We start from the raw sequence: 25,016 nt of genomic DNA, 5'->3' as shown, positions 1-25,016 counted from the left end.
CACTGTAGAAAGACACTATGTACACTCCTGGAAATGGAAAAAAGAACACATTGACACCGGTGTGTCGGACCCACCATACTTGCTCCGGACACTGCAAGAGGGCTGTACAAGCAATGATCACACGCACGGCACAGCGGACACACCAGGAACCACGGTGTTGGCCGTCGAATGGCGCTAGCTGCGCAGCATTTGTGCACCGCCGCCGTCAGTGTCAGCCAGTTTGCCGTGGCATATGGAGCTCCATCGCAGTCTTTAACACTGGTAGCATGCCGCGACAGCGTGGACGTGAACCGTATGTGCAGTTGACGGACTTTGAGCGAGGGCGTATAGTGGGCATGCGGGAGGCCGGGTGGACGTACCGCCGAATTGCTCAACACATGGGGCGTGAGGTCTCCACAGTACATCGATGTTGTCGCCAGTGGTCGGCGGAAGGTGCACGTGCCCGTCAACCTGGGACCAGACCGCAGCGATGCACGGATGCACGCCAAGACCGTAGGATCCTACGCACTGCCGTAGGGGACCGCACTGCCACTTCCCAGCAAATTAGGGACACTGTTGCTCCTGGGGTATCGGCGAGGACCATTCGCAACCATCTCCATGAAGCTGGGCTACGGTCCCGCACACCGTTAGGCCGTCTTCCGCTCACGCCCCAACATCGTGCAGCCCGCCTCCAGTGGTGTCGCGACAGGCGTGAATGGAGGGACGAATGGAGACGTGTCGTCTTCAGCGATGAGAGTCGCTTCTGCCTTGGTGCCAATGATGGTCGTATGCGTGTTTGGCGCCGTGCAGGTGAGCGCCACAATCATGACTGCATATGACCGAGGCACACAGGGCCAACACCCGGCATCATGGTGTGGGGAGCGATCTCCTACACTGGCCGTACACCACTGGTGATAATCGAGGGGACACTGAATAGTGCACGGTACATCCAAACCGTCATCGAACCCATCGTTCTACTGGATGAAGCGTCGTCTCACGCGGTCTGCACGTCCAGCATGAACGCTGGTCCAACTGAGGCGCCAGGTGGAAATGGCATGGCAAGCCGTTCCACAGGACTACATCCAGCATCTCTACGATCGTCTCCATGGGAGAATAGCAGCCTGCATTGCTGCAAAAGGTGGATATACACTGTGCTAGTCCCGACATTGTGCATGCTCTGTTGCCTGTGTCTATGTGCCTGTGGTTCTGTCAGTGTGATCATGTGATGTATCTGACCCCAGGAATGTGTCAATAAAGTTTCCCCTTCCTGGGACAATGAATTCACGGTGTTCTTATTTCAATTTCCAGGAGTGTATGTATGATTAAATACTGAGAGACCCTTCAAAATATATTTAAAGGTTAATAATTTTTGAAAACAGTGTTGGAACAAGACTAGATTTGATTAAATAATCTGAAATAATAATCAGATCACAAATTTTTGTGATCAAGGCTGATTATTATTTCTGTATTCGGAGACTTCCCTGATAGTCAAATAGGGTTGGGTTGTTTGGGGAAGGAGACCAGACAGCGTGGTCATCGGTCTCATTGTATCAGGGAAGGATGGGGAAGGAAGGCGGCCGTGCCCTTTCAAAGGAACCATCCTCGCATTTGCGTGGAGCGATTTAGGGAAATCACGGAAAACCTAAATCAGGATGGCCGGACGCGGGATTGAACCGTCGTCCTCCCGAATGCGAGTCCAGAGTCAAATAGGGAACAGTGTCACTACAATATTGCCAAACACATGTCTACACTTCCTGTATGCCACACCAGATTAAAGTTTTGAGAATCATTGCCACAGTTCCATAATTAGGAGCTAAAAATCTGACTGCCAAAAGATAGCTGTAATGAGCCCATAAACTTGAGCTTTAACTTCAATTTGATATGACTTATGCAACCAGAATTTTATGACAATTGCTGCCAACACAGAACTCTGCAACTGAATGCTCATTTGTATATTGAGCACTATTCTTCTGTACAGATTAAATGAAACCACATGATGACTTCATTTAACATCAGCCACAAAAAGCCTGCAATTGTACAATAATCTTTTGCTACCTTTCATAGAAATTAGCCTTCATGTGTGTGTTCATATTGCTTTGATCCTTGTACTTTTTTAAGAGTAAAAATTAACCTCCCACTATACTTCATAAAATCGATTCCTTATACTAGGACTTACAACATAACTGTTTTTAGGTATCAGACAGGAAATAAGGGACATTGAAGAAGGAAAAATGGATATACGTATAAATCCACTAAAGATGGCACCTCATACTCAGACTGATGTTGTTTCAAGCAATTGGGATCGTCCATACACAAGAGAGCAAGCTGCTTTTCCTGCTGTAAGTCTTACTATAACATATTACCAACAATAAATTTCTTCATAAATGTTATAATTGTGGAATGTGGTTGAGGTTAAGAGCTATACTCTTCTTAATCTGTGCAATATTTGTATATTTTTTTAATCATGAGAAAGTAAATGTGCCTCTGTTGAAGAATTATATCTTTTTTGAGGGAGACGAGTTTTGTCAATTCATGAATAAACACAAAAAAAGGTTTTAAATGTGAGCAGTCTCAATTTTTTGAAACATATAGCAAATACGGCATTCATTTTCATATTTTATTACCATGTTCTTAGTAACTTACTTTGTTCTCTGTCTGTTGGTCTGTTTGCTACAAACTTCCTGATCAGCTACAGATTTGAAAATTTAAATATATTGCAAAAATGGATGACAGTTTAAAAAAGTGAGTTTGCAATGATAAAATAATGATATTAATTGTAAATATTGCATTAGTGAAAACTTCTTCAATGTTCAAGAAGACAGCCACCCAATGTGAGAAATGCCTAGATAAAGAGAAACAGAAACAACAGGAGAAGTTACAACAAAAATAAATTCCTGAAAAGCAGCACAGTGTCGAACATGCAACTGTCAAGGAACAAATGCCTCAAGTGCTATTGATCAAGATGGTGGATGCGCGTTCCTCTTGACATGCCAATGACGCATGATGGCATGCACAACCAAGAGCAAATGAAACAGCTGAAGAGTGTATCTCTTGCCTTGAAAGTCAAAGAGCACAACAAGCCCAAATGAGAGCAATCAAGACAGCTGATGAACATATCTCTCTCCTCACTAGTGATCCACTTCATCATGCTCAAACATGAGCAGTTGAGACTATAGAAGGACATATTTATTGAATGTTATAAGATGTATTAGGACACTCTGAACCAAGGGCTAGAGAGATAAGTGAGGATTAGTGACGCAAGACTATGACATAAACATAAGGACTCTGCTCAGAGGTCAGCTGATGGGCAGAGTTCCACTCAACCACAGACACTTTTTGCAAAAAGTGTTGTGATATCTGCCAGGGAATATGCTATTCTAGTCAGCCAGAGAAATATCATTTGGTTTTGCCTAAGGCATATTTGCCAGCAGAACACACCTCTACAAAGGATTTGCTTATTTGTGACTGATGCAATATGCACTTTAAGACCTCAACAAGTTGTGCTCCATCAAAAGTGTATTGGAATAACTCGCCACCAGGTGATATTCATGGTGAAATTGTGGTACTAACTGAACCAGAATGACATTTGCCTTGGCGCATCATTCCATTTGTCAAAGTCATTAAATTTCCAAGCAAATTTGGTCAATATAATTTTAAATGGCATGAGGCATTGTTGGTCTCGATATCTTTTAAGTCAGTGAAAATATGCCTCAAATGCTTTCTCAATCAAGTACAAAGGTAGAAATTGTTGTGGTGGCCAAAACTCTGGAAAGCTTCAGTATATACACAGGTATGTCTCCAGTGCAGCTGGTTGTAGATTACCCACTCTACAAGGGTGTAAGAGTAAATCAGTGAGTGTGATGAAATACACTGGACCTCATCCGCACTTTTCCAGCTCAGTTAGAACAACCAAGTGAATCTGATGCCCAAGCCACTTATGCTCCAACCCACAGTGCCTAAATCTGAGTTACTGTTTAATCACAAATTGTAAATGCCTTCTAAAATCAAAGATATGAAGAAATCTTTCAATCTGCACATTCTGAATACCAATGTTTCACCATGATCGTGGTACATTTAATATTTGCTGCCATTCTGCTACAAAGGCAATGGGATATCAATGTTCTGATGATGATGTTTGGTTTGTGGGGCGCTCAACTGCGTGGTTATCAGCGCCCGTACAATTATCCAATCTTTGCTCAGTCCAATTTCGCCACTTTCCTGGATGATGATGAAATGATGAGGACAACACAAACACCCAGTCATCTCGAGGCAGGTGAAAATCCCTGACCCCGCCGGGAATCGAACCCGGGACCCCGTGCTCGGGAAGCGAGAACGCTACCGCGAGACCACGAGCGGCGGACATATCAATGTTCTAAATAGAAACTTCATTGAAGGTGTTGGATTTTATGAAGGAATTGGTTGGGAAACTGGACATCAACCAGATGCCTTACTAATTGATAATCAGAGCTATTTGGAGATCAGAAACACTGATGATGTGATACACAACATCCTGATGTCTGACAGTGCTTTTGTTTCTGAGCGTGATAATTTAAATGGCATCTTCAATGGCAGTTTATGTGACAGGGAAAATTATGTAATTAGTTTCCTAAATCATTGCACTTAGACACTAAATTTATGTTCACCAAACATAATCTACATCTGCACAGACACTCCTCAAGCTACTGTACCCTGAACCACTACTTGACATCCTCCCCCCCCCCCCCCCCCCCCCCTACTCCACTCACAAATAGAGCGAGGGAAAAATGACTGTCTGTATGTCTCTGTAGGAGCCCTAATTTCTCGTCTCATATCTTATCTCTGTGGTCCTTATGTGCAATGTATGTTGGCAGCAGTAGAATCGTTCTGCAGTCAGCTTCAAATGCTGGTTCTCTAAATTTTCTCAGCAGTGTTTCTCAAAAAGAACATTGCCTTCCCTCCATGTATTCCCATTTGAGTGCCCAAAGCATCTCTGTAATACTTACATTTTGTTTGAACCTACTGGTAACAAATCTACCTGCCTGCCTTTGAATTGCTTCAATGTCTTCCTTCAGTCCAACCTGACACGGATCCTAAACACTCAAGCAGTACTCAGGAATAGGTCACACCAGTGTCCTATATGTGGTCTTCTGTATAAGGGAACCACTCTTTCCTGAAATTCTCCCAATAAACCAAAGTCAACCATTTGCCTTCCTCACCACAGTTTTCACATGCTCGTTCACCTCACATCACTTTACAACATTACGCCCAAATATATAAACAACTTGACTGTGTCAAGCAGGACACTGATAATACTGTATCCAAACATCAGAGATTTGTTCTTCCTATTCATATGCATTAACTTGCATTTTCCCACATTTGGGGCTAGCTGCCATGCAACACACCAACTGGAAATTGTGTCCTTTATCTTCCTACAGTCATTCAACTTTGACATCTTACCATACACCATGGCATAAGCAAACAACCACAGATTTTGCCTACCCTGTCCACCAAATTGTTTATGTATACAGAGAACAACAGTGGTCCTATCACACTTCCCTAGGGCACTCCTGATGGTACCCTTGTCTCTGATGAACACTTGCCATCGAGGACGATATACTGGGTTCTATTATTAAGAAGCCTTTGAGTACTCACGTATCTGTGAACTTATTGCTCACACCTTATTGCTCACACCTTCGTTAACTGCCTACAATGGGGCAACATGTCAAATAGTTTCTGGAAATATAGAAATATGGAATCTGCCTGTTGCCCCTCATCCATAGTTCTCACTATATCATGTGAGAAAAGGGCAAGTTGAGTTTATTATATTCTAATTTAATGTCAGAATTTTGATTGTTGCTGGCAGTGCATATGGTCTAGTGTACTATTATAATAGGTTTTATTTCACTGATTCCCATTAATAAGAACCAACAAGAAAATGTGGAGCACAAACCGGAAAACCTGTGTCACCAAATGCAATACTATTGACAAATTCTTTCATATTATTTGCTGAACTGTGCATTCCAAAGCTGCTAAACAATTTACAATTAATGCTATCAATTTTTTCATCAAAGAAGGACTTGTATCAATGCTTCAGTATTTATAGGCACATCAATTGATACAGGTAGATGAAGTTCCCGATGAAAAGACCCACAACTAGAGCCAGTAAATGCATCACAATTCATTCCTGTGCAAACATCTGTAATCACACCAACTGATCATGAGCAGCCATGTGTTAATGATAAATTTAAGGAAGTAGAAAGTAAATGAAATTGTTTACAAAACTAAGAATAATATTGTGAATGTGAATAGAGAGTTAATACCAGAGGAATTTTCGTGGCTCCATCTCTTTCTATATGGCAACAATGGCTTGAATGAAGCAGTAGTATGGTATTCTGCCTTACTGCATGTCTTGTCATGGGTTAAGCCTCTTCCACTTTTGTCTGTCTATAGCCAGTCTTTTCACTTCTGAATATTTGTGTCCTTTGATATTGTTCAGCATTTGATACCTTCTTTTTCCTCTTCCCCTTTTTCCCTCCACCATTCATTCTATTCATTCCTTCAATAAACAGTCCCTCCCCAAACAATGTCCAATCCAGTTCCGTTTTCTTTTTCTGATGGCTTTCAGCATGTTTCTTTCTTCTCTGAGTCTTCTTAATACTTCTTCCTTCCTTACTCAGTCTTTCCATTTCACTTTTTCCATTCTTCTCCATATCCACATCTCTAGTGTCTCCAATCTTCTTTCATCTTCCTTCCTCAATGTCTAGTTCTCTGCACCATACAATGCACTGCTCCAGATGTAACATTTGGCAAGTCTTTTCCTCAGATCTTTCTTTAGTGGTTCACAAAATAATTTCTGTTTCCTCTTGAATACTTCTTTTGCCATTGCAATTTTCCTAATTTCTGTTGAGCAATACATATCATCCATTTTTACACTTCCCAAGTAATTGAAGTTATGCACTTGCTCTATTTCCTCTCCCCTATTTTCATACGGCATTTTGTCCCCTTTCCTTCAATTACCATGCTTTTCATTTTCTTCTTGTTAATCTTCATTCCATATTCTTCTAATTTTGTGTTTAGATCATCTAAGATTTGTTCCATCTCTCTTGTACTCTCTGCTATCACAACCATGTCGTCTGCAAATCTTATACACTCCTCTCTCCAACCCCCTATACAAAAACTTTCATTAATAATTTCCTCCAGATAGATACTGAACAGTGTTGGTGATAAACAACCACCTTGTCTTACACCTCTTCCCAGTTCAATTTCTTCACTCATTACACCTCCTATTCTTACTCTTGCTCTGTGGTTCAGATATAAATTTCTAATTAGCTGCCTATCCCTCCAGTCAACTCCATGTTTCCTTAGGATTTCCATCAGTTTCTCTCACCTGAAACAGTCAAAAGCCTTCTCAAGATCAATGAACACAACATACACCTTCCTTTTCTTCTCCGTGTACCTCTCCCCTATCACTCTCAGTAGCCCAATGTCGTTGCTAATTCCCACTCCTCACCTGAAACCAAATTATTCATCTCCTATTTCACAATTCAGCTTCCCATACAGCCTTCTGTTGAGTGTACTCAGCAAGACTTTGGCTGGATGCGATATCAGGCTCACTGTTGGAAATACTCTATTTGATAACCACAAAAGACGATGGTATACTTGGATATCTCGATTTGACAACAAAATATATCAAATTGATTACATAATGATACAACAAAGATACCAAAATTGCCTAAAGAGTGTCAAAGGTTATCCAGGGGCAGATATTTATTCAGATCATATATTAGTATTAGCTGAGGCTATAGTTAACCTGAAAAGAACCTGGAAAGGACAGAAGAAAAAGCACATTAACTTCGAGAAACTGAAAGACAAAGGCAATTGTGAAAAATTAGAGAATGCATATTGTGAAATCATGATGCAAGGACAGGAAAGGGAATGCACAGAAGGAAGATGGGATCTTTTTAAAAAATGGAATCAAAAAGGCAGCTAAGGAAATGCTTGGAGTCAAGGAAAGGAAAAAAGTAAAGAAAGAGTGGGTAACACCAGATATGATAACCAATATGGATGATCGCAGGAAACAGAAAACTGTAAACACAGATGAAGGGAAGTGCAACTACAGGAGGTTAAATAATCAGTTAAGAAGCAATGGGTTTCACATTCAGGGAAAAGAGAAACAACAGTGGACTAAAGGAAGTAGAGGCAGCAGACGGTAAAATGGTGAGTGAACACCAGAAAATAATGAGAAGATGGGAAGAATACGTAGAATTGCTATGTGCTGCAGACAGCTGACCAAGTGAAGAAGACCTTGGGATAGAAGGAGAAGATAAAGTTGCTGATGATGACAAAGGAAATGCAATACTAACTAGTGAGATTGAAGAATCTATGAAGGAGATGCAAAATGGAAAGGCTATGGGAATTGATGAGATTCCTGTGGAACTGTTAAAGGCATTGGAGAAAGAAGGGAAAAGGAAGTTGACTGAACAGTGTAATCAAGGATACATGACAGGAAAATGGCCAAAGGACTTTACAGAAAGTATCTTAATACCTATAGAAAAGAAAAAGAACAGCTTGAATGAAGAGTGACTGCTAAAAATTACACCACTGAACAACTTCCAGCAGCAAATTATAGGCTCAGTTACTCATTTTCAAAGAACAAATGATTTGTTTTATGCATCACCGATGTTTTAATATCTTGGAGTGCAGCTGATGATTAGTGCATGTTGCAGAGGTATGTGAAGACAAGAAGGTTTTGTCAAGGCCCTTCATTTACATTTGAAGAATCTAAGAGGATTCACATAATATTGGCAAACAGCTCACAACAAATTAATTGCATTTATTCGTGTCTTGGTCCTTAGATGTCTCTTGAATTGGCTCGTCGAGCACAAAGATTTTTCTTGATTGCAGATCGCAGACCCTATAGAGATCCAAACCAATTACATCCTGATGAATCCATACCCTGTTGTGTTGAGCTGACATTTTTCTTGCTATGTTGATGCTTTCATGAAGCAGTTAAAACAAAATGAAAATATTATTTGTGGAAAAGTTTTAAATTTAAGGATATGAATTGAATTTCAGAACCTTGGAAGTCACGTATCCACATTGCAGTATGGACTGGAAATGCTTCATCTTTTGAAAGTCCAGAAGGACTTACGTACATTGACCAAGAGGTCTCATGTTGCTTGCCAAGTGAAGAAGAAGATCCAGATTTAAGATTACATATTAAATGCTCCCAAATTCATTGTCATATTTATACGTGCCACAAAACCACCTCTTATCCATGTTATTTGCTTTTCCTCATGAGCCATGTCAATAAACCCATATTATGCCCCTAAGTTCAGGTGAGTTCATTCAGAATGGAGGATGATTCTGCACGTTAAAACAAAGAATGGCTGAGAAATGGGTCAATAATTATAATCAGCAAATTCTTGAGTTCTTAAACACCAATATGAAAATACAACCATACAGGTCAAATGAATCTGTTGCCCACTGCATCGCCAAGTGCATTATGAAGACAGAACCAGCATATGTAAATGAAGGTGTAGCTCAAGTAATTCATCATTATGAAACTAACATTGCAAGAAAGCTCTTCCAATCATGCATGCAGATTTTAAGAGTACCGTATCTACTCGAATTTAAGCCGCACTCGAATCTAAGCCGCACCTGAAAAATGAGACTTGAAATTAAGGGAAAAAAATTTCCCGAATCTAAGCCGCACCTGAAATTTGAGACTCGAAATTCAAGGGGAGAGAAGTTTTAGGCCGCACCTCCAAAGCGAAACAAAGTTGGTCCATTATAATATGAGACACAATTTAGGTCGAATGAATGACGATACAGCTACAGTAGTTTGGTTCGAGTCGTAAGCTTAGCAGTTAAGCTTTACCAGGTAACCATTGCTATGCGTCAGGCGCTCCGTCCGTATGTATACGGATACCCTTCGTTTTTCACGTGCTTCGTCTGGTTTGAATTGATTGCTTATTTTTCTTTGATCTGATAAGTGCTGTTCTCTTTGTTATAGGTGTTTACATCACTCTGAGCTGAAAATTCATTACTGTACTGTGTCATGCATTGTTTGTCGCATTCTGATAATGACTGTTTACGACCTGTCGCCGCTCGCGGCATGGTTTGCTTTTGTGCGTGCTACCGCCGCTTACAATAAAAAAAAGAGAGGAATTGTCTCAGTAGCGAAACAATGGCAAGAGACTGCTATTTGTTGTTATTTACACTGCTGCTTTCTTTGTTAATGATCAACAAGAACCAAGTAATAAACTGCGTATGATAGAATATGTTCTGAACGAGAGTTTAGCAAAAATTTTTCTCCATTTAAAAATCTTTGCAGACGCCTGTTTAGTATATTACTTTCTGCACAGAAATTAGAGTCATCTCAGATTCAAAAATCTAGTCAATTGCCGTGCTTCATTTCTGACTGTATCCCTATTAGGCATAAGAATAATACGAATATAAACATGATATGATATGTTTATACTTCCGCGTTTGCTGTTGTCTCACTCTAGTTTCGTAGTTTATTAGCCAGACAGGATTTAAATGAGATGTCAGCAAACACGAAAGAACACATGGCAAAATGTTTATATTCATATTATTCTTATGGTGAAGACAATACTGCATGTGATTCACAAAAGTTCCCATTAGCAACCATCTCTTCTCTCAGGTAGGAAAAAATTCAGAACGTAGAATTGGCCATACTGACAAACATCGCAAACAGTCTTGCCAGTCGGACTTTCATAGTACATTGAAAAGCTGCTATATTCGAAGATGAACAATACAGAGTTTGTATTTACTTCGTTGGATAATGTATTAAAATGCAGTGGTCGAAATTCGGGGCGGAGAAAAAAGCTCGTCTTCCGCCTTTTTTTTAAATTTATTTACTGACGCAGAGGTTTTGGCGCCAGTATTTATCTTTGTGCCTGCAAAGCATGCCTGTGTAGCGCTACATATATTCGACGGCAGAAGTTAGTTGTGGCGGCACCTACCAACATATTTCAGAACTTCCGCTTACTTTGCACTCGATTCTAAGCCGCAGGTGGTTTTTTGGATTACAAAAACTGGAAAAAAAATGCGGCTTAGATTCGAGTAAATACGGTATAAGTTTCTGCATCAACAATATCAAGTGCTGAAATCTTAGGATAATCAAGCAGTTCATCCAAGACAACAAGAACAAGGTTATGATTTCCCAAGAGTAAGCCTATCTGAATTTACAACAAAGTCTGAGTCATTTTATGTGAAGAAAGTGGGAAACGGTGAAGAAAGCTCTGATGCAGAAGAGGAAGAGTAACCAACAAGATGAAGGCAAAGCTGCTAAACAATACTAAAATGGTAATTAGAAATGTTCCAGCTGTTGTATATATGCTTGTACAATATGTACCATTTTCCCCTGAGGATGAACTTAAGAATGCACATGAGGCTTTTATTGCTCGAGAAGAGCATTTACGACAGATAAATGCATACCTCAAACTACAATGTGCAAGAGACAAACAACATGAAAATGAATTCTTGTTATACAAAATTGCAGAAGCTGTTGAATAATCCTGTATTAGTACAAACAGTTTCTCAGCCTAAAGCTTCATCACCAGGTACATCTGAATAGGGGGGGAAAATATATATATATTGGAGGAAAAAATTAATTTTTTGACAAGAGGTTCAGTGAAATCAATATATAACTTCAGTTATGTTTAGATCCTAAGCATATAAAATGGACAAGAACTCTCCAAGAGAATAGGGTGCAAAACGAGTAGAATACTCGCATTCAGATCATTTACAGCAAAATATAGAGACTACTGGATGCATCCATCACCCTTTCAAGTTGTGTTACAATATCCTTAAAAGGACTGTTAGTCAAAATTTGAGTCACAGAGTGAAGAAGATGGGCATGGTAAATGCCTCAAGTCCCAGAAAGAAACATGGAAGATAAATAAATGTAAATGTCGTGTGACTAGGGCCTCCCGTCAGGTAGACCGTTCGCCGGGTGCAAGTCCTTTGAGTTGACGCTACTTCGGCGACTTGCGCATTGGTGGGAATGAAATGATGATGATAAGGACAGTCCCTGAGCAGAGAAAATCTCTGACCCAGCCGGGAATCAAACCCGAGCCCTTAGGATTGCAAGTCTGTCGCACTGACCATTCAGCTACTGGGGGTGGACACATGGAGGATAAAATAATAAAAGTATATCAACTGGACCAAGGAATGGATGAAACTCATAAAAGTCTGTTGCATCCTGCTTACCAGAGAAAACAAATGTATTGTCATGTTGTTGTTGTGGTCTTCAGTCCTGAGACTGGTTTGATGCAGCTCTCCACGCTACTCTACCCTGTGCAAGCTGCTTCATCTCCCAGTACGTACTGCAGCCTTCATTCTTCTGAATCTGCTTAGTGTATTCGTCTCTTAGTCTCCCTCTACAATTTTTACCCTCCACACTGCCCTCTAATACTAAATTAGTGATCCCTTGATGACTAGAAGAAGGGATCAGTTGGTAGGGCATGTTCCGAGTTGTTGTTTTGCCGTAGGGCGCAAAAACAACTAAGGTCATACATGCTCGCATGTTCTGAGGCAAGTTGTGCCACAAACTCCTCTTCTCCCCAATTCTATTCAATACTTCCTCATTAGTTATGTGATCTACCCATCTAATCTTCAGCATTCTCCTGTAGCACCACATTTCGAAAGCTTCTATTCTCTTCTTGTCCAAACTATTTACCGTCCATGTTTCACTTCCATACAAATACTCTCAGAAACGACTTCCTGACACTTAAATCTATACTCGATGTTAACAAATTTCTCTTCTTCAGAAATGCATTCTTTGCCATTGCCAGTCTACATTTTATATCGTCTCTACTTCAACCATCATCAGTTATTTTGCTCCCCAAATAGCAAAACTCCTTTACTACTTTAAGTGTCTCATTCCCTAATCTAATTCCCTCAGCATCACTCGAGTTAACTCAACTACATTCCATTATCCTCGTTCTGCTTTTGTTGATGTTCATCTTATATCCTCCTTTCAGGACACTGTCCATTCCGTTTAACTGCTCTTCCATGTCCTTGCGGTCTCTAACAGAATTACAATGTCATCGGCGAACCTCAAAGTTTTTATTTCTTCTCCATGGATTTTAATGCCTACTCCGAATTTTTCATGTAGGGCCATGGAAATGGACAGTTCTATAAAAGTACTAAACTGTACTATATGTACCAAAATACATGAATTAATAATGAAAACAAGATGAATGGAAGATAAAAAGATTGGCACAAAAAACAATATAAATGTTAGGATTTAAGTCCTGGGTCTTACCATATGCACCTGACTACAATTTATATGATTTTAGTACTTTTTATAGTACTGTCTATTTGATGGCCCTACTCAAAAATGTAATTATTTTCGTCTGGGCGAGCAGAATTCAACAGTTTTTCATGACTTTTAGCCATTCATTGGTCTGGCTGATATACACTACTGGCCATTAAAATTGCTAAACCAAGAAGAAATGCAGATTATAAACGGGTATTCATTCAACAAATATTTTATACTAGAACTGACATGTGATTACATTTTCACACAATTTGGGTGCATAGATCCTGAGAAATCAGTACCCAGAACAACCTCCAGTGGCCATAATAATGGCCTTGATACACCTGGGCATTGAGCCAAACAGAGCTTGGATGGCGTGTACAGGTACAGCTGCCATGCAGCTTCAACATGATACAACAGTTCATCAAGAGTAGTGACTGGCGTATGTGACGTGTCAGTGGCTCAGCCACCATTGACCAGACGTTTTCAATTGGTGAGAGATCTGGAGAATGTGCTGGCCAGGGCAGCAGTCAAAAATTTTCTGTATCCAGAAAGGCCCACACAGGACCTGCAACATGCGGTCGTGCATTATCCTACTGAAATGTAGGGTTTCGCTGGGATCGAAAGAAGGGTAGAGCCATGAGTCGTAATAAATCTGAAATGTAACGTCCACTGTTCAAAGTGCCATCAATGCGAACAAGAGGTGACAGAGACGTGTAACCAATGGCACCCCATACCATCATGCCGGGTGATACGCCAGTATGGCGATGACCAATACATGCTTCCAATGGCCGACCACCGGTATGTCACCAAACACGGGTACGACCATCATGATGCTGTAAACAAAACTGGATTCATCTGAAAAAATGACGTTTTGCCATTCGTGCACCCAGGTTCGTCATTGAGTACACCATCACAGGCGCTCCTGTCTGTGATGCAGAGTCAAGAGTAACCACAGCCATGGTCTCAGAGCTGATAGTCCATGCCGCTGCAAACTTCATCGAACTGTTTGTGCAGATGGTTGTTGTCTTGCAAATGTCCCCATCTGTTGCCTTAGGGATCGAGACCAGGCTGCACGATCAGTTACAGCCATGTGGATAAGATGCCTGTCATCTCGACTGCTAGTGACACAAGGCCGTTTGGGTCCCGCACGGCATTCCGTATTACCCTCCTGAACCCACCAATTCCATATTCTGCTTACAGTCATTGGATCTTGACCAATGCGAGCAGCAGTGTTGCAAAACGATAAACCGCAATCGCGATAGGCTACAATCCGACCTTTATCAAAGTCTGAAACGTGATGGTACGCATTTCTCCCTCTTACATAAGGCATCACAACAATGTTTTACCAGGAAATGCTGGCCAACTGCTGCTTGTGTATGAGAAATCGGTTGGAAACTTTCCTCATGTCAGCACGTTGTAGGTGTCACCACCGGCGCCAACCTTGTGTGAATGCTTTGAAAAGCTAATCGTTTGCATATCACAGCATCTTCTTCCTGTTGGTTAAATTTTGCGTCTGTAGCGTGTCATCTTCATGGTGTAGCAATTTTAATGGCCAGTAGTGTATTTTTATTATATTATCCTCCACGTTTCTTTCTAGAACTTACGGCATTTACCAGGGCCATTTCCTTCATTCTGCCATGCTTACAAATTTTTGTAAATTAGCAGTATTAGTGTTTCGGATATGTAATTTAGTTCACAGAAAATCAACATTTGTTTTTCACTGTTCAGCCAAAGCATACATCACCCCTGAATTTCATTGTATAATAATGCAAATAAATCTGTGTTTTGCATAATCTACAAGCAATTTGTAACAAATCAGTGTTTGTGATGTAGTTACCATAGTTGATTTACTAACATATTGTGTTACATCTAGTTTTCTCTTAAAGAGGAGTAGCCCTATATATCATCTGCATTCATCATAAATTAACTCTGTTTTCGAATTTGCTAACAACTATAGTCAACATCAAAGCATTTTAGGAAATTAGTAATTTTTACCACAGGTTTTTGGGTTCCCTTAATAGAAATCTCATTTTGTGTATCTGTTTAAATTCTTATAGGAATTACCAACTTTTTAGCTCAACAGATTACAAGATAATTGGCAGGTTCAAACATGGGATGAGTTGGTTGATGTTTGTAAGCAGCTGGAAACTGCACTGACTACTGTCAAAGGGTTGGCAGCTGCTGTGAATCAGTGTACTGGAAGAGCTCCCAAGAGTCATGTACCTGTGATACCTGTACCAGAGGTACTTAAAGTGCTATCCTCTCTTGTGGATCCTGTCTCCTCTGCAGAGAGTACAGGATCTGTCATTGCTCATTCACTTAACTGGGAGTGGTGTACCAGTGGTAGATCTAGGCATCCTATACATGGTGGATGGCGACCAGAAAGGACTTGAGGTGTTGTACCAATCCTCCTAACCAACAGGTTTGAGGTACTGTCTTTCACTGAAACTGGAACTGACACAGTGGAACTCACTTCACCTGTTTTGAGGAAGAGGAGCCAAACACAAAAGGGTAGGTGTCTATTAACCATCGGCAGTTCAAACATATGGCAAATGATGAGACCCCTGAGAGAAATGGCAGCAAGGGATAGAAAAGAACACCAGGTACACTCAGTGTGTATGCCTGGGGGCCTCATTCAACATATTGAAGAGGCTATTCCAACAACCATTGAGGGAACAGGCTCCAACCACCTGCAGATTGTGGCACACATTGGAACAAATGATGCCTCTCGTCTGGGCTCCAAGGTCATTCTTGGGTCATTCCAGTGACTGGCAGAGAAGATTGAGAAGACCAGCCTTACACATGGAGTTTCAACAAACCTCATAATTTGCAGTATTGTCTCTAGAACTGATTGTGGCCATTTGGTTCTGAGTCAAGTGGAAGGGCTGAACCAGAGACTTTGAAAGTTATGCAACAAGCTGGGCTGTGACTTCTTGGACTTGCACCATAGGGTTGAGAACCATAGCATCCCCCTAAATAGGTCAGGTGACACTACACATCAGAGGCTGCTACTCAGGTAGCTGACTGTGGGGTGCCCACAATGTTTTTTTTTAGATTAGGCAACTGTCCTTCCAATCCACATAATGATAAGTGTATAAAAATGAGAAGTATCAGCATAAGATCAAAAGAAATGCCTACTACAGGTGAGAGTATTAAAATCCTAATGGTAAATGCCCAAAGCATTTGCAACAAAGTACCAGAGTTTTAAGCACTCATGAAAACCAGTGAAGCTCACATAATACTATGCACAGAAAACTGGTTGAAACCTGAAATTGATATCGGTTACATTTTTTGTGGAAAATTTAAGTGTGTGTTGGAAGGATAGGCAAATGGGGAAATGGAGCTGGTGTATTTGTTCCAGTAGACAATAAACTCAAATTCACCAAGACAGAAATTAAAGCTGCATGTGAGATTGTTTGGGTAAGACTCAGTATCATGGATGGGCATAAAATGTTAGTTGGATCCTTCTATCACCCACCAGACTCATCTCCTGATGTAACCAAAAACTTTTGAGGACACCTCAGTTCACATATACGTAAGTTCCCTGATCATACTGTGATCACTTGTGGAGACTTTAATCATCCAATGGTTAACTGGGAAAATTAAAGTTTTGTTAGTGGTGGGCGTGATAAGACATCCTATGGAACTTTAGTAAATGCCTTCACTGTAAACTACCCAGAACAGATAATTATGAATCCCAATAATGATGGAAATATATTGAATCTAACGCCAAAAAATAGACCCGATGTCTTTGATGATGTCCACATCAAAACTGGCACCAGTGACCATGACGCAGTTGTGGCAACAATGATTACCAAAGTACAGAGGACAACTAAAACGTGAAAAAAGATAGGTATGTTCAATAAACTAGATAAAAATCAATAGTGTCACATCTCAATGAGGAACTTGAAACTTTCAGCATAGGGCAGGAGCATGCAACGGAAAACTGGCTCAAGTTTGAAAGAATAGTTGACCCAGCACCAGATAGTTATGTACCCAGTCGAATGGTTCATAATGGGTGGGAACCTCCATAGTATACGACCACTGTAAAGAAACTTATAAAGAAACAGATATTACTGCATAATAGATGTAAAACAAAGCATAGGGGTATAGGTAGATATGCTGAATGAAACGTGTTTGGCTGTCAAGAGAGCAATATGTGATGCCTTCAATGACTACCATACCAGAATACTGTCAAATGACATTTCACAAAATCCAAAGAAATTCTGATCATATGTAAAGGCTGTTAGTGGCACCCAAGTCAGTGTCCAGTTCCTAGTAAATGAGACAGGAACTGAAATTGAGCACAGCAGAGCAAATGCTGAAACGTGTAACTCCAGTTTCAAATGTTTCTTTACAAAGGAAAGCCTAAGAGAATTGCCCCAATTTAATCCTCTGACCAATGAAAAGATGAGTGAAATATGTATTAGTGTCAGTGGTGTTGAGAAACAGCTGAAATCATTATAATTGAACAAAGCTCCATGCGCTGATAGATCCCTGTCTGATTTATACTGAATTTGTGGCTGACACAGGTCAACTTGTCTACAAGAAGGGTAATAGAAGTTATCCACAAAACTACCATCCACTATCCTGGACATCAATAAGTTGTAGAATCATAGAACATATTCTAAGCTCAAACATAATGAAGTATCTTGAACGGAATGACCTCCTCAATGCCACACAGATCGATTTTGAAAACATTGATCATGTGAAACCCAACTCGCACTTTTCTCACAAGATATACTGAAAGCTTTGGATCGAGGCAACCAGGTAGATGCAGTTTTCTTGATTTCCAAAAAGCATTTGACTCGGGACCACATGTATGCTTATTGTCAAAAATACTATCATATTGGGTATCAAGTGAAATTTGTAACTGGATTGAGAACTTTTTGATAAAGAGGACACAGCATATTATCTTGGATGGAGTGTCGTCACCAGATGTAGAAGTAACTTAAGGTGTGCCTCAGGGACCCTTGGTGTTCATGTTGTATATTACTGATCTTTCAGACAGTATTCATAGTAAAATCAGGCTTTTTGCAGATGATGCAGTTATCTATAATAAAGTACCATCTGAAGGAAGCCGCATAATATTGATAAGATTTCAACATGGTGCAGAGATTGGTAATTTGCTCTACATGTTCAGAAATGCAAAATTTTGCACTTCACAAAACGAAAAATGTAGTATCCTATTACTGTAATATCAATGAGTCACTGTTGTAATTGGCCAACTCATACAAATTCCTGGGTGTAACACTTTGTAGGGATATGAAATGGAATGGAATGATCACATAGGTTCAGTCATGGGTAAAGCAGTGGGTAGACTTCAGTTTACTGGTAGAATACTGTGGAAGTGCAGTCAGTCTACAAAAGAGATTGCTTACAAATCACTCATGGGGCTGGCTATAGAATACTGCTCAAGTGTGTGGGACACGTACCAGATAGGACTAACAGGGAATATTGAATATATACAGAGAAGGGCAGCATGAATGGTCACAGATTTGTTTAATCCATGAGAGTATCACAGAGATACTAAAGGAACTGAACTGGTAGACTCTTGAAGACAGACATAAACTATCCTGAGAAAGCCTATTAAGCAAGTTTCAAGAACTGGCTTTAAATTATTAATGTAGAGATATACTGCAACCCTCTGTGTACCATTCACACACGAATCATGAGGATAAGATTAGAGTAATGACTGCATGCACAGAGGCAGTCAGACAATAATTTTTCCCATGCTCCATATGTGAATGGAAACCCTAATAACTGGTACAATGGGACTTACCCTCTGCCTTGCACCTCATGGTGGTTTTCAGAGTGTAGATGTAGATGTAGATATTTTGGCCAACATTTCTTTTAAGAATGTTTCAATACAGCCTGATTGAGAGCAATGGGGGCATCCATTAATCTCTATGTTTTCTACATTACATTAATATTTGCTCCATAGAACATGAATACAACATTTTTAATGATGTGGGATGTGTCACTTTAACACAAGTTTTCATTACACAACTTTCTTTTAAAGTATTATATCATTTCTGTCTGAAGTGTGGACCATCTATGGGTCATCATTCCTTTTGTCTGTGCATGTAGTGTAATAATTTCTGTGAATACATGAATTATGAACAAAGTAATTTTTATTTTAAAATTTTGTACATGGCTGGAGCAGCAACTGTAGGACAAATTCTTCATTTAAAAATAGCAAACAGTGAATCAGCTGCTAAATGGAAGGTTTATAACCCCTTTACCATGCCTTCCATGTTTATAATAAAATATCTTCTTCAGAAGGAGATATTGACAACTGGAATACATGTTGTGTGTGAGATACGTTAAAATATAGCCAAAAGATGTGCCAGCCATACATTGGTGAGAAAATACCAAATGAAAACAACCATGTTGTGCATGTTTTAATTATTATGGAGGTGAAATTTCAGATTTAACTGACACTTTTTGGCTATATTTTACATACCTTTCCCACAATGTATAATCCTTCTGAATAAGGTGTTTCTATAAATGTTGAAACCATGTTAAAGGCATTTTAATATACCTTCCATTTTGCAACTGATTAGATTTTTATTATTTCTACAAGAAGGGAATTCTTATTGATATTTACCATCATAAACCACACTCTGCTGACGAAAAGCGACAAAAAGAATATTGGAAAAAAATGTTCTAAGGACCTTAATATCTTAACTTTTCCATTACTACACACAGGGTGACAATTACTGAACTATATGAAGAAAATTGTAATTTACTTGCGAACTTTGGTGTGCACACACTTTTTTCAACATGTAAATGCCCCTACAGATATTAGGATTTAGTTTATGACATGTTAAATATGCCTGCCATTCTTGGCAGTGATGTGGGGCACATGGATAGTGAAATTCTGCATGACCCACTGAAGTGTTGGAACATCGATACTGTTGATGACCCCCCTGAATGGCTGTTTTCAGCTCGGCAATGGTTTTGGGGTTATTGCCATATACCTTGTCTTTAATATAGCCCCACAAAAAAGTCACGTGTGTTCAGAGCCAGAGAATATAGCAGCCAATTGAGGCCCATGCCAGTGGCCTGTGCATACTCCAGAGTCAGAATGTGGTCCCAAAAGTACTCCTCCAAGACATCAAACACTCTCCTGTTCAATGGGGTTAAGCTCCATCTTGCATGAACCACATCTTGTTGAAATCAAGGGCACTTTCAATAATGGGAATGAAATTACCTTCCAAAACCTTCACATACAATTTGGTAGTTACCATGTTGTCAAGGAATAACACAATTATTATTCCACAACTGGACATTGAACACAAAACAGTCACCCATTGAGAATAACGAGGCTTATCAATTTTGAAATGTGGATTTTCAGTCCCCCAGCTGTGCCAATTTTTGCTTATTGATGAACCCATTCAAATGAAAGTGGACTTCATCATTAAACAAAACCATGCATGTGCATACTAATTCCCATCATGCCCTGCAGCCAACCACGCAGTTTTAACATTATAACACAAGCCTTTCAGAAGTTATGATGATTTTACTTCATATAGTTCAATAATTGTCACCCTGTATCTTCCAGCCCAGACACTGGAAAATACAGGATGGAATAACAACAATATGGAAAACATAGATTCTTACTCACCATGTAGATGAAGCATTGAGTGGCAGACACACACACACCCAAAATGAATGTAATATAAATTTATCCACTGGACTAAGTCCTTTATCAGACTTGGAAAACTCACACAGATTCACTCGAGCGTAACTCACACACACATGGCTGTTGCCAAATCTGTGTACTAGGACTTGACTGCGACTGTGTCTGAGGAGAGCAGCTACCTTTGCTCGGGTGGGTAGTGGGAATAAAGAAGATGCTAGTACTGCCTATGGGAGCATGCAGGAACATGGTGGGACAAGATAAGGCTGCTATATGCAGTATTAGGAGGCTTTGCTGGGGGGGGGGGGGGGGAGGAGAACATTTTAATGTTGATATAGGCAGCATTAATATTTCCCTTAGCCCTGAATTGGACCTCTATCGATGCATGCTTTGTGTGCCAGTCTCATTTTTTAGATATCTGCATTCCCTTTTATCTACTTCATTTTTATATTTTCTTCTTTTGTCAGTTAATTTCAATGTGTCATGCACTGGCAAAGATTTTCTGTTGGATTGTGTCTTTTTGCCTATTTGAACCTCTGCCATATTCACTATTTTCTTCCGCAAAAGGACCCATTTGTTTTCTGTCATATTCCTTTCACTTGTTTCAGTCATTTCTTTTACAACAGGACCCCTTTGGTTGTCGTCTGTGGCACCCATACAGCACAGTAGTACATCAATGATATTCCATGAGCCATTTTGTTGCCCTTCTTGGTACACTATCTTAGTCTTACATTTCAGCATGTTTGCCTGCACATGGCAAAACTTTCTACTGTTTGTTTTCATGCTTGCCAAACACTACCTTAGCCAGCAAGTTTGGCAGCTCTCTCCCCAACTGAGAATGTTTGGAGCATTATGATCTGGGCTCTTGAACCATCTCATGATTTTGACAATCTAATGTGCCAGTTGGACAGAATTTGTCACTGGTTGTCAGACAGTGTGTTGGGTGAAAGTCAGGTTGGTATCTCAGTGCTGTCTGAGGCATCTCCAGACATATCTTTGCTGGTCATCAGGATTCAGTTCAAAGCAGGACTCATTACTGAAGACAATTCTACTCCAGTCAATGAGATAACAGGCCAAGGACATTTCTGGAGATGCCCCAGACAGTGGTGGGATACCAACCTGACTGTTGCCTGCCATGGCCAACAACCAGGTGTGATTGTCTGGGGTGCCATTTCTTTTCATAGCAGAACACCTTTGGTTGTCATCTGCTGCACCCTTACAGCACAGCAGTATGTCGACAATATCTAAGGCCCGTTTTGTTGCCCTTCACGTCAAGCCATCCTGGACTTGCATTTCTGCAAGATAATGCCTGTCCGCACACCGCAAAAGTTTCTACTGCTTGTGTGAATGCTTGCTGGACCCTATCTTGACCAGCACAGTTGCTGGACATCTCCACAGTTGTGATGTTTGGAGTATTATGAGTAGGGCCCTCCAACCAGCTTGGGATTATCTAATTTTTATAAAATTGTAATAAATTGTTTGTCTGTACACATACATGTACATGTACACGTACATCACATCTACTGATTTCTGTCCCAGTTGAATAATTCCTTCATGGTGAATCATGGTGGGACTTTTCAAACATTTTTATTTATTTTTATTTGTATTTTATTATTATTTTTGTCTTAGACCCAATTTATGTAGTAATCTATTTGTCAAGATTGCCTAGTAACTAAAATATTAACATTTCCAGTTATGGCAGTTTGACATCTTCAGATGTGATTAATTCACTAACAGATTTATCATGATCTATAAAAATTCAAATCATCATGAAGTGGTATAAAATATGGTAATGAATTGTATGTCATGTCAGCACATAGTACCACAGTAAAGTGTATAATGGAAGTAGTAGAGTTTCTACCATCGGGTTAAGATAACAGTCAGAGTATGCATTTAAGATTTTGTCTTGCAGGCCTTACTGCATAGTATATGCTATTGCACACAATAAAGATTTAACACATATTTTACAGACCTAAGAATATCTGGTTGGTTACAAGTTGTGAACTAATATTGGGGATACAAAAACCCCTTTGTGCACAGGGGCATAATAGATGCACACACCTGTGTGTGTGTGTGTGTGTGTGTGTGTGTGTGTGTGTGTGTGTAGCAAGTTTTCCTCCTTTTGTGTGTGCGTATTGGCGATTCAATGCTTCTGCTTTCAGTAATTGGCCTCCCTTAATCATAAAGTATTTACAGTCTACGAGAACTTTCCTACAACATTTATATTGAATGTAGCTATTTCATAGATTAAAAAAATGCATTTTTCTTTATTTCAGCCATTTGTACGAGCAGACAACAAGATTTGGCCAAGTGTAGGTAGAATAGATGACATATATGGAGATAAGCATTTAGTCTGTACTTGCCCACCAGTATTATCTGATTATTAGATTAAGTTATCAATCATTGTTCATTTCTATTTTGTGAAACACATTCAAGGCAGATTAATGTACTTCCTCTGGAATTTATAACAAAAGGAAACAAGGGTAACAAATAGATCTTTGATATTGCTCATGTTAAAGAAACCATAGACACATTTAAAGATTTAAAATAGTTCCTGTGTTGTCAAACATGCCTTTATCATAGGAAGTATTATTTTTCTTACTAAAAGAAATTCATAATGTTTTCTGTTCAGAAAATTGTAAGCATAGCAGTATTTTAAAGTGTTAATACAGCCTGCATCATCTAAAATTGACAATTGCACTGAATCATTTTATTTCATTGTAATTTATGACAAATATAATAAACTGTCATGCTGTATAAGCCTTCAATTTCAGTAGTGTTTTGATTTACTGGCCGCAAATGAGCTCAATGCAATTGTTGCACATTGGAGAATACATGTCATGTGAGAATTGCATATCTACTCCTCCTCCCTCCCTCTCCCACTCCTTTAAAAAAGAGAAAAGTAACTGCTGTCCCCCAGGACTGTTTCATTCTATCCACTCACCGACTGCTCAGCTGACTGCATAATGGTATGAAACTTTAGTGTGATACACACCTGTTACTGTGTTAGAAAATCGAATGTTTCTTACTATCCAAGTTGTGCTTTAATCACATACTTAACACACACATGACATTTTTCATTTGACAGTCCATAAACAAATTAGTTATGAACAATTTTATGACACTGGTTTTTTTTTTCATCTGTAATTTTTGGTTAATTTAGCAAGTAAGAGGGCATAAAGAAAAGTGAAGATATGTAACTTCTGATTATGTCTTCTCTTAAACATCAATTCTAGTACAAATATATCACATGGAAACTAAAATTAAATTATATCTACATGTAAACACTTCCTCCTAGTTAAAACATTCCAGAACTAAAATAAGTCCTTGCACTTTCCATATACTTGTAATGCAGTACACCTGCTGTTAGCACAGGACAAATAAGAGTCTTGTTAAGATAAAAGATACCATCTACAAGAAATGCTCTTTGCTCAGAGCAAGGAAACATCACTATTGTAACCAGACCAGTGAGAGAAGAATCTGAAGAACAAGAAGGGCTAGTGTAGCTAGTACAACAAACTATGGGCTACCACATATAAAGATTTCCCAGTCTTTGGAAGCATTTTGAAGTAAGTGCCATAAGACAAGAAGAGCAACTATTGTGAGTGATGATTTTTATGGTATTAAACCAAAAAGAAGAAAGTACAGATTTTCATCAGTGTTTAAGTAGAGGCAATACAAGAATAATAACCTGTTAAACAGTTCCCTGTTAAAATTGTTAAGTTTATTGGGAGATATTAAGTTAGGAAAGTACAACAACAAGGTAAGTAATGCCAGTAACAAAAAAACTGTGTGTGTTTCATCAAAATATTAGGAGTGTCAGAAGCAGATTGGAGCTTTTGAATCATGACATAAATGACTCAGAATCTATAAGAAATGTACTTAACACTGACTTTTAAATTATTTTCTTGAAAATTAAAAAAACACCTGTCTACATTATGACTGAATTTTCTCATTTCCGTTTACTTCTAAAAATACTCAGCAGCCAATATTGCACAAATATTTCCTTATTTAAAACAACTGGTTTTGACATACTTTGCTATCATATTCAGGTCTGTAACAAAGTGCATATACATGGAATATGTCACATAACATGAGTTAAGATGCAAGAAATGGGAGTCG

General features: G+C 39.4%; 1 protein-coding gene across 1 annotated transcript in view; it reads left to right on the top strand.

Moving 5' to 3' along the window:
- LOC126183409 (glycine dehydrogenase (decarboxylating), mitochondrial) overlaps positions 1 to 23,662 on the top strand; it is a 316,896-nt gene extending 293,234 nt beyond the window's left edge. The window contains exons 18-19 of the mRNA XM_049925357.1: positions 2,173 to 2,318; positions 23,171 to 23,662. Of these exons, the coding sequence (XP_049781314.1) occupies positions 2,173 to 2,318; positions 23,171 to 23,281 (257 nt within the window). The 3' untranslated portion in view covers positions 23,282 to 23,662. The remainder of the gene's footprint in view (positions 1 to 2,172; positions 2,319 to 23,170) is intronic.
- The last annotated feature ends 1,354 nt before the right edge of the window (positions 23,663 to 25,016 follow it).

The sequence above is a fragment of the Schistocerca cancellata genome, chromosome 4 (genome assembly GCF_023864275.1).
Source record: "Schistocerca cancellata isolate TAMUIC-IGC-003103 chromosome 4, iqSchCanc2.1, whole genome shotgun sequence".
In the NCBI taxonomy this organism is placed as follows: domain Eukaryota; kingdom Metazoa; phylum Arthropoda; class Insecta; order Orthoptera; family Acrididae; genus Schistocerca; species Schistocerca cancellata.
This window is presented reverse-complemented; position numbering and strand designations above follow the sequence as displayed.